The sequence below is a fragment of the Natator depressus genome, chromosome 6, assembly GCF_965152275.1.
Source record: "Natator depressus isolate rNatDep1 chromosome 6, rNatDep2.hap1, whole genome shotgun sequence".
NCBI lineage: Eukaryota > Metazoa > Chordata > Testudines > Cheloniidae > Natator > Natator depressus.
In genome coordinates this window covers 67627848-67642534 of record NC_134239.1, presented here as the reverse complement: position 1 = coordinate 67642534, position 14687 = coordinate 67627848, and the positions used below count along the sequence as shown (strand labels likewise).

At 45.6% G+C, this 14687-nt stretch overlaps 1 protein-coding gene across 1 annotated transcript; it reads right to left on the bottom strand.

Moving 5' to 3' along the window:
* Window positions 1-2004: 2004 nt before the first annotated feature.
* LOC141989757 (acyl-coenzyme A thioesterase 5-like) lies at window positions 2005-14391 on the bottom strand. Its single transcript, XM_074956680.1, has 3 exons — window positions 13836-14391; window positions 9677-9879; window positions 2005-9222 (listed from the first exon to the last, which is right to left on the bottom strand). Exons 1-3 carry the CDS (start codon window positions 14389-14391, stop codon window positions 8647-8649), a joined length of 1335 nt encoding a protein of 444 aa, XP_074812781.1. The 3' UTR covers window positions 2005-8646.
* Window positions 14392-14687: the final 296 nt, after the last annotated feature.

Below are 14687 nucleotides of genomic sequence, written 5' to 3'. Positions count from 1 at the left end.
GTCTCTCGTGGATTGGGCGCCGCACGCACGGTACGGTCGGTAACCGCGGCTCCGTGTGTGGTGCTACGCCGGGGGCGGGTGGCGCAGCTGGGAGGTGGCGGGGTCTGTGTGTGCAGTGGCGGAGGGGGCGATGGCACGGATGGGGGCTATGAGGGGCAGCGGCGTAGCTGGGCGCCGCGCGGGGGGACAACATGGCGTGGGGTGGGGGGTTGTGTGGAGCGGCACAGCTGGGTGGGGGGCTGCAGGAGGGACTGTGGGGGGTCGTGGAGGGCCGCGTGACAGCCGCCCCCCGTCCCGGGGCTGTGCGGGGAGCGGAGGCACGGCTGGGGGGGGTTGTGGGTGTGGGGCAGCACGGTTGTGTTTGTTGGTCGATTGCTGTCTGGTTTAGGATTTGTGAGGGGAGGGGAACTGAACTGCTCTGCCGCAGCAGGCGGGGCGGCACGGCTGGGCGCTGGTTTGGGGCTGCATGCCTGCGCTGCCGGGGGGGGGGGCGGTAGGGCTTTGCGCGGATTGTGCCCTGCTACGCTGACCAGGGAGGGCATTGTGGGACACTTTGTGGGACTCTTTCCTAGTCTGGGCCCAATCCTTTCCCCTGGTACAGTCTATGTTAGTTCCAGGAGACATCTCGGGTGGTAAACAGGGGTCTTCTCATGACTGGCAGCCCCCTTTGTCCTGCTCCACCCCCTTTTATAGCTTTGGCACAAGGTGGGAATCTTTTGTCTGTGCTTGTCCCCACCCTTCCTTCTAAGTGGAAAAGTGCCAGGTTTAAGTTGGATTTCATTATCAGGTGACATAATCACATGTCACTGCAAGACTCCTAGTCTCCATTCCCCATGGCCTGGCCCACACATACACAGGAAGGTTTTCAAGTAACTAAGGCCATTTACAACTGATTGTTTCTGGAGCATCTTTAATGGCCTCCATGTAATATGTTTACATCAGTGATACAAGTTTATATCTTATTCTCTTAACTACAGATATAGAAATAATACATGCAAACAAATAGGATGAACACACTTAATAGATTACAGGCTTTCTAATGACACCATGCAAGGGGTATTTAGCATAAAGCATATTCCAGTTATGTCATTCATAAGCATATTTCCATAAAGCATCTGGAGTGCAACATCACACCCTCCTCCTGAACTTACTGCCAGTTCTGGTTCAGCTGTGGTCATACCCCCATCCAATGTTATTAAACACTATAATGCTGTACATAGGGGTACTTGCAAAGTTCTGGGTTCCTGATCCCCAGGTGCCTGAAAATGTGCTGGGGTGTAGCATTGCTAATAGAATGCGGATAGCAATATCTGTTAAAGTGTAGGTGTCTTGGTATTTATCCACCAATGCCATGAGGCGATGTGCCTCAGTTTCCCCTTCCACACAGCAGTGTAGGCCTGTTATGCTTTTTGCTGCTGTGCCAAGCTTCCAGATTGTTTACAGGTATAAGCTGAAAAGCAACATGCTTGTGGGATTGTCTTGTCACCATCCCTAACATGTACAATTTTTTTCTCCAAAAATCAGGTATGTTACACATTTTCACAGGGTTTTTCATTAGCATCAACTCCTTGTCTTAGTCTCCTGCGCCTCTCCTCCATGGGTCTGCTGTCCCCTTGCATGATGGGGGGTCCCCTATGCTCCCCCCCCCCGTCTGGGGTTCTGGCAGGGGGTGTCTGCCTTGACACACACATGGCACTAGGCTCCTTGCTCCACTGTGGGGGAGGGGCTGTTCTCTACCCACCCAGTGCTGTTCCACCATAGTCCTGCTGTGTGTGGGGGGGATCAATTGCCCCATGCCCAATACCAGGATAGCATCACGGAGTGCGGAGGCTGGCAGCAGCCTACATCTCTCCTTCCCCCATGATGACATTGAGTAGCACCCTCTCCCAGTCCCTTTCCCACCCCCAGGATTGTGATTCTTTTTTATTTCTTCCCGAGAGGACTGGTGTGGCACAACGCAGATGTAATTTCCCTTTCTCTCCCCCCCCCCCCCCCCATGCTTGCTTTTGGATCCACCACGAGCTTAGGGACTGGATTCTGTTTTACAGGAACATAATCAATTCAATTCCTACCAACAAGTCAGAATCAGAATTCTGCTTATTCCCCACTTTCAACTCTTGGTTCCACACAGGAACAGCTGTGCCTGAGCCCACTAGGGTACTACAGGATCTAGAGATGAGATTCTGGCTTCTCCGCCCTGTATTCTTGAGGGTTCAAAAATAAGACTGCTCTGCTCTGCAAAACTAGCGACCAAATCTTCCCTCTCTAAAAGAATCTGTTGCTGTTCAGGATCTTTCTGTGCTTCAGTTATGTCCAGAACCAATTCTGGGACCACAGGCAACTGAAACCCAGGAGGGAAGTAGACATTTAAGTCCAGAACCAACTCTGGGACAATTGACAACTCCACAACCAACATAAGCTGAGAGGCACTTTCTGTCTACTCCACAGACAAAAGACTGGATGGAGACAAACATGCTGCTATTGTCAACAGACAAACAATTTTGGATTTCCTTTCCCTTGTCCCAGCACACTTGGCAGTTCACAGATAACTGCTTGGAGATTGGGGTAGCTCCCTCCATAGGCGAGTCATTACCACTAACAGACACGAGAACATTTCCTTCATGGTCACAACTCTTCACAATGGTAACAGGTAAGGCATAGAGATACTCATGTTTCACTAACCTTGCCTTCCCAAACTGCTGATTAGACTCAAGCTACACTTGCGAGTTAGAGCACATTAAAGCAGCCCCGGATGCCCTAACTCACTACGCATCCACACTGGCAAGGCATGTAGAGTGCTCTGACTCAATGGCTAGAGCGCTTCTGGTACTCCACCTTGGTGAGAAGATTAACGCTTGTTGCGCCTTGGCTGAAAAACCTGGGCATCGGTGTGAACGAGGTGTTGCATTACTGTGCTCTTGATCAGCCTCCGGAAACATCCCATAATCCCCTTAAGTCAAGTGGCCACTCTTCCCATTGTTTTGAACTCGCTGGAGGAATGCGGATATGCCCTTTGAAAGCTCTGTTTCTGACAGCCAGCATGCTTATCTGCTCTGAGACAAAGCAACCATTACTGTAGAATGCTGGGGGAGGAGGGGGTCCTGCTGCTTTCTGAACTTAGAAGACAGCATGCTGACATGCTCTCAGCCCCCCCCCCCCCCCCCAAAAAATATCCCACTCTCTCTCCCCACACAACACACTCCCTGTCTCACACCACCCCCATTTGAGAAGCACGTTGCAGCCACTTGCATGCTGGGATAGCTACCACAATACACTGCTCTCTGTGGCCACTGCAAGAGCTGCTAATGTGGCTGTCAGTGTGGAGAGATTGCAGCACTTTCCCTACTGCGCTCTATGAAGGCTGGTTTAACTCAAAGCGCTCTACTTCGAAGTGTAGCCATGCCCAAAGCCATTGGCTCACAAGGCTGCCTAGACTCACCTAAATTTTCTTTGCCTTTTTCTTCCTTATCACAGCACCCCTGGCTGACTACAGACAAATACTGCGAGAGTGGGAAGGGTTCCTTAACAGGCAAGTTGCCACTCCCAACAGACAAACAATTGGATACAGTTTCTCCCTCAACAGGTAAACAGCTGTTTACCACAAACAGTGGCTCATCATACTGAGCTACTTTAAGTGAATTGCTTCTATTTTGTTCTGGCTTACTTGTCAGCAATCCATCACCCACAAAAAATCTGCCCTTCCCTTCCTCAATTAGGGCTTTAACCTATTAACTTTAATCTGCTCTAAAGAAACATTTTCCTGAGCAATGAGTTCTTCCTGTGCTTCATCTAATTCCACATTCACTTCTGAGATATTAGATGGACATTCAGAAATTCCTTCTATATAAAAACTGCTTTTCTGCACAGACAAACAGCTATTTCCCACAATCTCAAAGTTAGAGATACACTCTTCCCTGCCATAGCATAGCTGGTTAAACACAGACAACTGCTTAGTCATACACTCACCCCTCACCCCCCTTCACAAATCTCCCTGTTAAGATAACACAAGATTCGCATTCATACTCGCTTACTGTTAGTATTCCCAAGAGAAGAATTTTGTTTTATTTTTTAACAAACACATTTAAAGGGGCATTATGAACTTAAAAAAAATCTTTTTCTGAAAATTGTTTGCCTACTATTTTAACTGATTACAGTTCATATTAATGTAAGGGAGAGTTTAGCGCATTTTCTTTTTGCTACTTCTCCAGTTACTTTACTTTGTTTAAGCTTTTGCATCTCTCTTCTCTGTCTCCAAACCAAGGTAACACCGCATCAGGAGCAGCAGCCTGTAATTGTCCCAGGTACTGGGTGAGGGCTTGAGCCATTTTTGTGTTGTGTTGTTAAAGGAAAAACCCCTAGATACTGAACCTGGCCCTGGTTGCTGCCGACTCCACCTGGTAGAAGGGTTACATACATTTGTGTGTTCTTACATTATTACTAAAATCATGGCATTTGTATAAAAACACTCCCTCTGAAATGGGTTGGGCTTGTTTTGAAATGTAGTGCCACTTTTTTTTCTTGTGAGACTTGGCAATGCTTACCAGACATGGTCAGTGCATTGTGGGATACCGGGTATTGTCTTTCCAGTTCTCTGCTGTGGTCCGTGGTGAGTGTGCAGTGGGTGTCAGAGGGCTGCTATCTGCCCATCCTGACAGGCCCTGTGCACTTTGCTGGGCCCCCTTCAGTCTGACACTTGCAGCTGCTCTGGGGGACAGGCCAGCGACCCCCACCCAGCTTGGCTGACATCGCTACCGTGTCTAGTGGCCAAGATGGCATGCTAGCAGGTACGGCCGTTGGGTTGGCAGCAGTTTCAGGCGCTATGTCTTACAGCGGGTGGAAAGGAGAGAACAAGGTTGTCTGTCCCATAATACATGTGCTGCCCGTGACAGACTGACTCATTTGGTTGACTTTTGGTTTCTTTAGTGGGGGAGACATGCAAGGCTCTACTTCAGCTCTTTTGCTGCAGCAGAATTTGATGGTCTGGTGACATTCCCTCTGCGTGCCATCACTTCAAAGTAAATAGTTAGAGTATCCTATTGTCATGCAAGTTACGTTTTCTCTGTAGTGGTTATACTTACAGCACATTTCATGTTTAAAGCACTTTACAGACATCTAACAGTAAAGGGATATCTTACACTGGCAAGAGTAAAGCTCATCTCCATAAAAATCAGCCATTGTAACACAGATGAAGTAGTACAGAAACTAGAGACCTTTGCTTGGATCCCACAGAATCTTCTGAGGCAGAAAGCAAGATGGATTTGTGTAAGTTTGGAAGGAACTGGAAAGTGGAAAATCTCGCAAAAGGGAACAGAACTGTAACTGAGGTAGTGTTATCTTGGTCTGGAGACTGACAAGAGAAATGCAAAAGCTCCAAGAAGTATGAACTGCTTCATTCATCTCTGAAGCCTTGTGGGGGCAAAATTAATGTCGTCATTTAACTATTTCACTGCTGACCTTTTTAGCAGAAACCTATTTGGTATAGGATCATGAGCAGAGTACCTTCACTGCCTCCTCCCCACAAACCTGTGTTTTAAAAGGGAAAAAAAAAATTAGCAACACATTTTAGAAATTTATTGTAAGCTATTCATGAAAACAGGCAAAAAGATAAAATACTGCAAATAAAGTCAGTTCACACAAACTAGCTCCATCATCCCACTTGCAAACGTACATATTGCTATTAATTTGCTGAACAAACTTCCTTTTTGGAACAATGTCATTTATTTGTCATGGACTGCATAACCATCAGCTGAGCTGATATGACACCTTGGGATTGATCTTGCTCCCTTTTGAAGTCAATAGGGACTTTGAATTTGGCCACTCCTGCTTCAGCTCCTGCTGAAGTTATACTTATGGCATTATCAGCCTAGTGCAAAGGTTGAACCATAGCCACTCTTGCACAGAACGAATTTCTGAAACAATTCTGCAACACCAGTACTAATTTTACCTTGACCTTAAATATGTCCACAACCAGGCACTCTGTTTTAAGGCATACTGCATGTTTATAATGGTATTCCAACAGCTGTGTAAATAAGATGCATTTTAGAATTTGAGTTGTTGTTAATTAATATTTAATTATATACACAACCAATTTGCTACAGATCATTGTGTGTGTTTTTTCTTTGGTCATTAGTATCTTCTGAGTGTGAGATGTATTTACACAATCAGATTGCAGTATTAAGTGCTTTTAGGTTTTTTCTTTCTCCCTTTTGAAAAATCTGAACCATTTTAAAAAAACAAAGCAGCAGCCAATTTTCTATGCAATATATCTGCCCATTTACTGTTTTTAAAATGAAATGTTAAAGGATTTTGCTTTATGAATAAAGTGAGGGCATTTTAAACCACCTGGTTTTGGTTTTTGTTTTACAACTGTTGACATTGCCTTTTGGATAATTAATGAAAAATGTGATATTTAAAATTAGAGAAATCTAACAATCTACATTCAGAATCTATTTATACATGAACCCAGAAGTTTGATTGGACTTGTACCTCTAACTGGCCCAGTTTGACTAGAATTGCACTGGATTTTAGAAACCTGTCCCAGGAACTTGCAGTAGTGGATCTGCAGAGGTAAGGCAACACAATGGAGATTCAGTAGGCAATGCTGAGAGGGCAAAAAAACAGGTTGGCAGGAAGCACTGCCCAGCCTAAGGCACTCAGGCATCTGGCTCAAATTGGTGGAGGTACATGCGAGAAGGAGGGTTAGAAAGTGCAGACGGGGAAACTAATGGCCAGCCTCTCCTTCTCTGGTCACAACCTGGAGTAGCTTTGGTGAAGAGGAAGTAACATAGGTGCAGGAAGCACTATCAGAGCTAGCTGCAGGCCTGTATTACTGTTATCTATTGTCAGGGAAGGTTTAGGCACCAGAGCCCCCTCCAGGACCCATTCAACCAAAACCAACTTGGGAGAGAGTGACATGCCAGTTGTGTAGGTGGTATGGGGGAAGTGAACCCAAGTAAAGTTGTCTGTTGTGGAGTATGGTTGGATGATGTCTGTGGACTGAGCATGAATGAGACTGGCACTGACGATGTGCCCGGAGCACGTTTGATGACATGAAGTTAATGAGCATCAAGCACCAGCATGTTGACCAGGAGTTTCCATAACACTAAATAAAAGTCAAGGTCACAAGCCAAAGCTCCATTTCCTCCTGGGCAGCTCTTTTAAGATGCTCTGACAACAGGGACCCTGGAAAGGGAATTGTGCTCGCAGTGGCACTTGGGAACCAGGCTTCCAGCACTATCGCTGTTTCAGAGGACTAGCTGAGGTCTGAAATATTAAAGAAGAAATTGTGATTCCTTTCCCTCAAGATGATGGGAGGGAGCAGGCCTCCTAAACAGGCAAGAGGGGAGGCACTAGCCTACAATTAATCAGAATGGAAACAATCCCCTGGCAACTGTGGGCACAGTTGCTCCCTCATTCCTGGGCACTTATGGGAGAATTATCCCAGAATTTTTTTCATTTTTGATTGTCTGATACTTAAGCTGGTCACTGTTTACGACAGCCATTTAATGCATGACTCTACTGCCTCCTGTTGGCCAGGCTCCCTCCTTCCTTTCAAATCACCCATCTGCTCCTCTGCTCCCTCAATAATGGCTATCAGTATAAGCCATTCAGTATCCAATGGCTACTGATGGTCACTGTCCATTACTAGGGAATTCCAAAAACTCAGTTCCTCACAACCTTCATTTAACTATCATTACTACTTTAAAAACAGGCAATTAGACTTAACTGCAGGAAGAAAGAAGGAAATATATCAATGCATATAACAAAACTGCATTTAACCAAGCTATCCAGTGGAACTGTAATATACACTAACCAAGTATTAGCTGCCAGCCTGTGACACCACAGATAGAAATGAGTCCCTCTTGAATACCCCACTAGTAAATCACTGCTGGCACTACCCCTCTCATTAGCAGGCATTGAAAACACTTGATCTTTCTTCTCTGCAACTGATTGGCAGTGTAAGGAACCATAGGCTGTGCTTGCTGAAAGCTGATAACCAACATCAAGATGTCAGACACATGTATGCATCCCAGATAAAGTTCAAATAGAAAAGATTTCCAAAGCAGGCACAGCAAACAGTCACAGCTTTAAAATAGAATGCTCTGTGGGGTGGGGGTGGACACTAGTGGAAGACATCTGGGCTGAACTAGCTGGATTCAAGTCCCAAAGAGTGAGCCAAACATGTCCAGCTCACAGGGCATAGCTGTTTCAAAATCTTATCATCTTGGGCTGCCATCATTCCACTAGGTGCAGGCCAGTCTCCTCGACTGCCATTCTCTGCAGGCCTGGCCAGGTTGCTGGGCTCCTTCACATGCTGTAAGCAAGGGGACTTCTACCACCTTCCTTGGGTGATTATTTCCCAGTCTAAAGTGATCTTGGCATCAGGAAACCTTTACTAACATGAACCCTGAAGTTTTCCATTGTTCCATTTCTCCCCAGTACTCCTACCTAAAGCCCCTTCCACCACCGTTAACAAATCCTCACCCTGCTCAGTGTTTACACCTGCCACTCAGTTGTCATTTGATTAAGAAATGCATATTTAACTTTTCCATCTTTCTAAGTCAGTCCCTCCAGTCCTCTACTCCCTTGGGTGGCTCATCTCTCAGCTCCCTGCAATTTAGAGGCAGCTTTCAGGTAGTGAGGTGTTCATCTCAAATGAAACCGCAGAAACTCCTGGATCTTCCCCCAGGAGTGTTCCTGTGCATGGGCATGTGCTCTTCTCTCCCCACCACCCAGAACGGGCAACCCTAGGACACGGTCCAGGGCTACTGAGCAAAATGGCAAAAAGGGTGGATCGATTCGGTGGCCTGCTCCTGGATAACTCAAGAGTTTAAAGTTGTCCTTCCCATGTTGGCGCAAGCGTTCAATTGCCATCTTGGCGAATAAAGAGCTCTTCCAATTGCGATCATCTTCTCCTACCACCAAGAGAAAATTACCTTCTGCTTCTTCTATGGGGATGAGGCAGTGGGAATTAGCTGGATCCATTGGGTCATCCAGAGCATCAAAAATATCAAACACACCAGTCTCAGAAATGCTGATCTTGCTCATGTCAAAGTGCAGCCCAGGCAGAGTTAGCTCACCATAGTGAAGAGCAGTGATCGTATTGGAGCTACAGCCAGAGATACAGACAGCAGCTACCACCTGTGGCAGGAAAGTAATCATGGAAAATGCCAATTCTGCCCCTTTCCCTGTCCCAATCACTCCAATCCCTGGCCCTTTCACCTGCAGATGAACAAAGAGAGGGAGAAAGGGAGTGGAGGCAAAGAGAAGCACATGCGTTAATGAGACACTGACATCATATATATTTGGAGTGGATTCTTCCAGGAACATTGTACAAAATTATTTTCCTGTTGGAAAATTACAAATGGAAACTCTTAATGCAGACCAGGATCATAATTCTGTTTCCCCTGTTTGTCCGATTTTTCAGAGAACACAAAAGGTGCCAACTCATGTAAAATATTGTGAACTCTTGCACTCTATAATACAACCATTCAGACCTGGCTAGCAGAAATTGCTATTTCCTAGAGTACCAAGGAAACTAATGTACTATTGTTTCCCCCACCCCACCCCACCCCACCCCCCACATTGCCACCAACACAGAACTGTTGATGAGTCTTCTCTCCAATCCCCACATCCAAAGGAATGTGTCTGCATGAATTTATCTCATTACACTCACTTTTGGGTGACGCTGTAGAAATCTAGCTGCCTCCTCAAAGTATTCGAGGTGCAAATCCTTCATGACCGTGGGCAGATCCTCAAAGTCAAAATAGGGCAGAGAAAGAGCAGCAAAGCCACGGGTGGCTAGGAGACTGGATCTGAACTCCATCAATCCACCTTCATCACCAAACATGTCGATCACTCCTGGAAAGGGGCCGTCCCCTACAAAAATGAGAAAAAGAATAATATCGTTATCAGGCCAAGATATTAGAGGTAATATAGTAAAGAATGAACTGCAACATACAGTAGGCATGATTACTAGAAAACTTATTACCCTTTCACTGGCAAGATATTATCAGTACTAGTAATATTTCCCATTACAGCTATATGGAACACCTGCTCAAACAAGTAAACATACTTTTTAACTGCACCCAATATGCTTTCCAAAGGCTTTGCCTTCTCATCCTGAAGAAGCAGATCATACGTTAAACCAATGTGGTGTTGCAGCCAGTCTCATTTTGGTCACAATTACTGCACAGTGGCATGTTGCCAGTATGGCAGAGAGTGGATACCTGATGAGTTTGGACTTTGACCTAGGGTTTGAGAATACTGTCCCCTGGGTCTGTGAGAAGCACAAGCAATCTTGTTATTTTTCTGACTGACCATCAGATGGCATGGTTGATCCATTCAAATCCAGGTAGCTGCAATGATCTGCAATTGGGAGAGGGAAAGGTCTATTCTCATGTGAATGCACCTTAACATTAATAAGAGTTACACATAATGCACTGATGGAAGAACAGACCTCTTGGCGCTTAAAGGATTTTTGGAAATGGAAGCTCTGAGCAAGACTCATTAGACTACTGAACGGTGAAGCTCCATTGCTTGGAATGTTTAAAATTAGACAAAGCACTGAAAATATATTTCAGAGTGGTAGCCGTGTTAGTCTATATCAGCAAAAACAATGAGGAGTCCTTGTGGCACCTTAGAGACTAATAAATTTAGTTGGGCATAAGCTTTCGTGGGCTAGAACCCACTTCATCAGATGCATGGAGTGGAAAATACAGGAGCAGGTATAAATACATGAAAAGATGTGAGTCTCTAAGGTGCCACAAGGACTCCTTGTTGTTTTTGAAAATATTGTAAGGAAAAATCAGGCAGTGCAAGGGATGGACTAGATCAGCTAGTTCTCTCTTTCATTTCCAACGTCTGTGATTCTAACAGTCCTCATTTTTCCTCAGCAATAAAGTTATTAATGAAAGCAGCAGATTGAAATGGAAATCACTGAACAGTTTCATTGCTGCTACTAACAGCCCTTTGAGCAGCTGTGAAACAGACAAGTATTATGTAAATTTCACCGTGGCACTACTTGAGGAAACCATAAACAGCTAAGGCTCTACAGATGTTTTCCCCCTGAACCTCCCCCCTGTGTTTTATAGTAGCCTCTTGCTAGTAAATTTAGCCTTCTAACAGAAGTCTAATTCATTTTAAGGTCATGTATTCTGTCCAACTCCTCTGGGATTCTCACAGTGCAAGCCATGGGTAATCACAGAAGCCTTAACAGAAACCTTTTTTTTTTTTGTGAGTAAGTTGTAGGTGACTTCTGTCTAACCAAAAGGAACATTATTTTTTTTTTGTAGGCTGCATGAGACGAATGCAGCAGCATAATGGCAAATTTACATAGCTTCTGGCCCAAAATTACAGGCCAAGATTTTCATAAATGGGAGCCAAAACTGAAGCTTCTGAGGCCTATATAAACGTCCTGACTTTCTGAAACACTGAGCACGAAGCAGCTCTCTGACTCAAACATCAATTTTACTGTAACTTTAATGGGAGCTTCTGAGTGCTCAGTTCTTTTGAAAGTTAGGCCACTTAAGGAAATGGACCAGAATAGCTATTCCAGCATAGCTCCCTGTGTGGACGCTCTCTATTCCGGAATAAAAGTGTTTTGATTCCAAAATTATTACATTGATTTGGATACACCCTAATTATTCTGGAATAAAGTGACTATTATTCCATAACGGTGCCCACACAGGGAATTATGTCAGTCAATTTGCCTGTGTAGCCAAGCCCCCATATAGATACTTAAGTATGGAATTAGGAGCCTAAATTCAGGCATCAGTTAATGAAAATCTTGGCCATGGATTTCTTTAAAGAAAGCACAGGTTGCAGATGGAATCTGCTTTGGCCCTGATATGTGTCATTAGATTGGGTTGTGTACCAAACTGAATGGAACACAACTTAAAACAAAATATATTTATCTCCAGTTTTATTGATAGCAGCAAAGAAACATAGCTCTTCTTCAGTTAAAGAATCGCCAATTTGCCACATACAGACTGCAGAAAATACAGGAAAAAAAAAAACAAGGATCTTAGGTCCTGATCTTGCTCAAATTGAATTCAATGGCAAAAAAATCATAATTATTTCAATGCGCAAAATTGGGGCTTTAAGGAATTACACCCTACCATTGACAACAGCAGGACAAATTGCAGGAGAGGCAGACCTTTTTATAAAATGTATATCTGACTTCCTTGCTCCATCTGGGTGCAGAAAACGAGGAATCAGAATAGTAAAGCTGTACATTTGGATGTAGTTTTCAGGAGGGCTGGCAAACACTTTGCTTCTGTGAACAACTGTTAAATGCAAGATTTTTTCCTATTCCACAATGGTACTAATGACAAATTTAATAAAAACAGAAGTTAAAGATGAAGTGTGTCTTGTGAAATATAACAGAATATTCCTATTGTAAGTGTGTGTGGGAGGGGGGGGAAGATGAAGGATATAGTAAAACAAACATTTTAGATGCATTATATGTTTTTTATTATAAATTTTGGAAACTCTTGACGTTCTGAGTATATGAATAAGATACACCATCTCCACTGCTTGTGACTGAGGCCACTATGTAATTCAAGCAAAGGTACTATCTAGGCTACATATGGTAGCATCAAAAAACAGGAATGTTTAAATAGACAAATTTAGTTCTAGGTTGCAGACTTGTGGATACCACTAAGTTCAGTGGAAACCCTGTACATGCCTGAAAAGTGGATGTAGCTCTTAGCAAAATACCCTGGCTTCAATAATGGTGAATCAAGAGTGCTGACTAAGGGCCTCTGAAGTCCATTCAGATCAATCTGAGGCTTTCTGCTGACTTCAAGGGACCTTGGATCGCCCTCTAAATTAACCAGAGATCATGATTTAGGCCTCACTCTAGCAAAATACTTCCTTTATAGTATAAAACTCATGAGTAGTTTTGGTTCTGAGATATGAGAGAGAGAGTTGGTACGCATGTATTTGCTATAATCTCTTCAGATGGCCTGCATATTTATATGCATTTAATGAAGAGAAAGTGTCCGACGGGGCACAATCCTACTCCTACTGGAATCCATGGAGGATTTCCCCCTGTTTAGCATGGTAAAAGAATTGGGCCCATAACTATCTCCTGTTAAGAAGAAAATATGACTTCTCACTAATTCAGTCACCCTTCTACAAATTTTGGAAACTCCACCACACTTTACCTTACTTTAGAGTTATGGGGAATCCCAGATGCAGATGGAGTGATGAGCTGATCTATAACAACTGCCTTTCTCTTGCTCTGTTATGCATTAATAAATTGTCATCTTTTGCTTTTACCACTCTCTTATAATAAACCTCTAAGATACACAGCAGGATTATTTATAGTAGTATATACCATGGGTTAGTCCTTTTCATTTTCAGCATTCATCTTATTCTTGTGAACTTTAAAAAAAAACAAAAAAACTATTGCTGCAATATGTGTGGGAGGACATGGACTATTTTTCAGTCTTGTTTTGTGCAAGCAGAAATCCTGTGTGATTGTGTTCAGATAATAAATTATATTTTGCACTTATATCGTGTCTTCCAATTATTTAAAGCAGCTTTAGGGCAATTTCTAGACTATTTATTTTTACACAATGAAAGGGCCCAATCTTATAAACTTCCAATGACAGAAGAAATATGCTTTCATTCTCCCCTATACGCACTAATCAGATGAGACAGTACTGTGCATAACACTTTGCACTTATAGGCACCTTCTGTCAGTGGCTTCTGTCAAAGCCCTTTACAGAGGCAAGTGATTGTCACCATCACTCCTTACATGTAGGAAAAGGGAAGCCACCGGAGATTCAATGCGTCAGCCCACAAAAGGCAGAGCTTCCCTCACTCACCTGAGGGTAGAAACAGGCTGCCCCTCACGCTGCCCTCTTTCAGCCTAATCCTTCGCACCCCGGGGGCAGTGAACCATCTCTCCACATTGGCCTTGGCGAGGACCTGCCCCGGGATGCTGCCAGGCTGACTGTGCCCTTGGTGAACTGATACCTCCACCTTCATGGGGGTCTTAATCTGCTTCGGCACGAGCCTCTGGTAGGGTCTCTCCATGCCGGCGGGGGAGAGGCTCCAGAACAGCCCCATGGGCTCCACCCCAGTGTAGTCCCCTCCCTGGGCAGTGTCCCTGGACAGGTCCAGCTCCCCGAGACTGTCGGCCAGGTAGTGGGCGCAGGAGTCGAAGAGGCAGCCCTGCTCGTTCGCCACGAGTCCCCTCAGCGTCACCCGCTGCCCCGGGGCGAGCCCCAGCACCTTGGTCGCCACCGGCTCGTCCGCCAGCCCCGCCGCGGGCTCCACCGCCACGGTCGCTGCCCCCCTGCTGCCAAAGCGCGGCCCCGGGGGGCGGCACTGCCTGGGAGGCCGCAAGCAGGCGGTCCAGGCCCGGGCCACGCGCCACATGGCGGGGTACGGGCAACCCCGCTCGCCGCCCCTCTCCGCTCCCCCAGCCACGGGGCGGCCCGGAGCCGGGCACTACACACCAGCCCGCGCCCCGGCCGGGCCCGGAGACCTCCAAGGGAGCCTCAATCGATCGCAGAGACACAGCGCGGCCTCTGGCCCGCCAGAGAGGCTCTTGCAGGGACGCCGCTCCCTTCTGCCGATCGGGAAAGCCGCTTCGTGCAGCCGGGGGCGCGCCCGCGCCCAGCCCCTGGAGTGAGGAGAAGGCGGGGGGGAGCCGCAGCCTAGATAACCCGCCG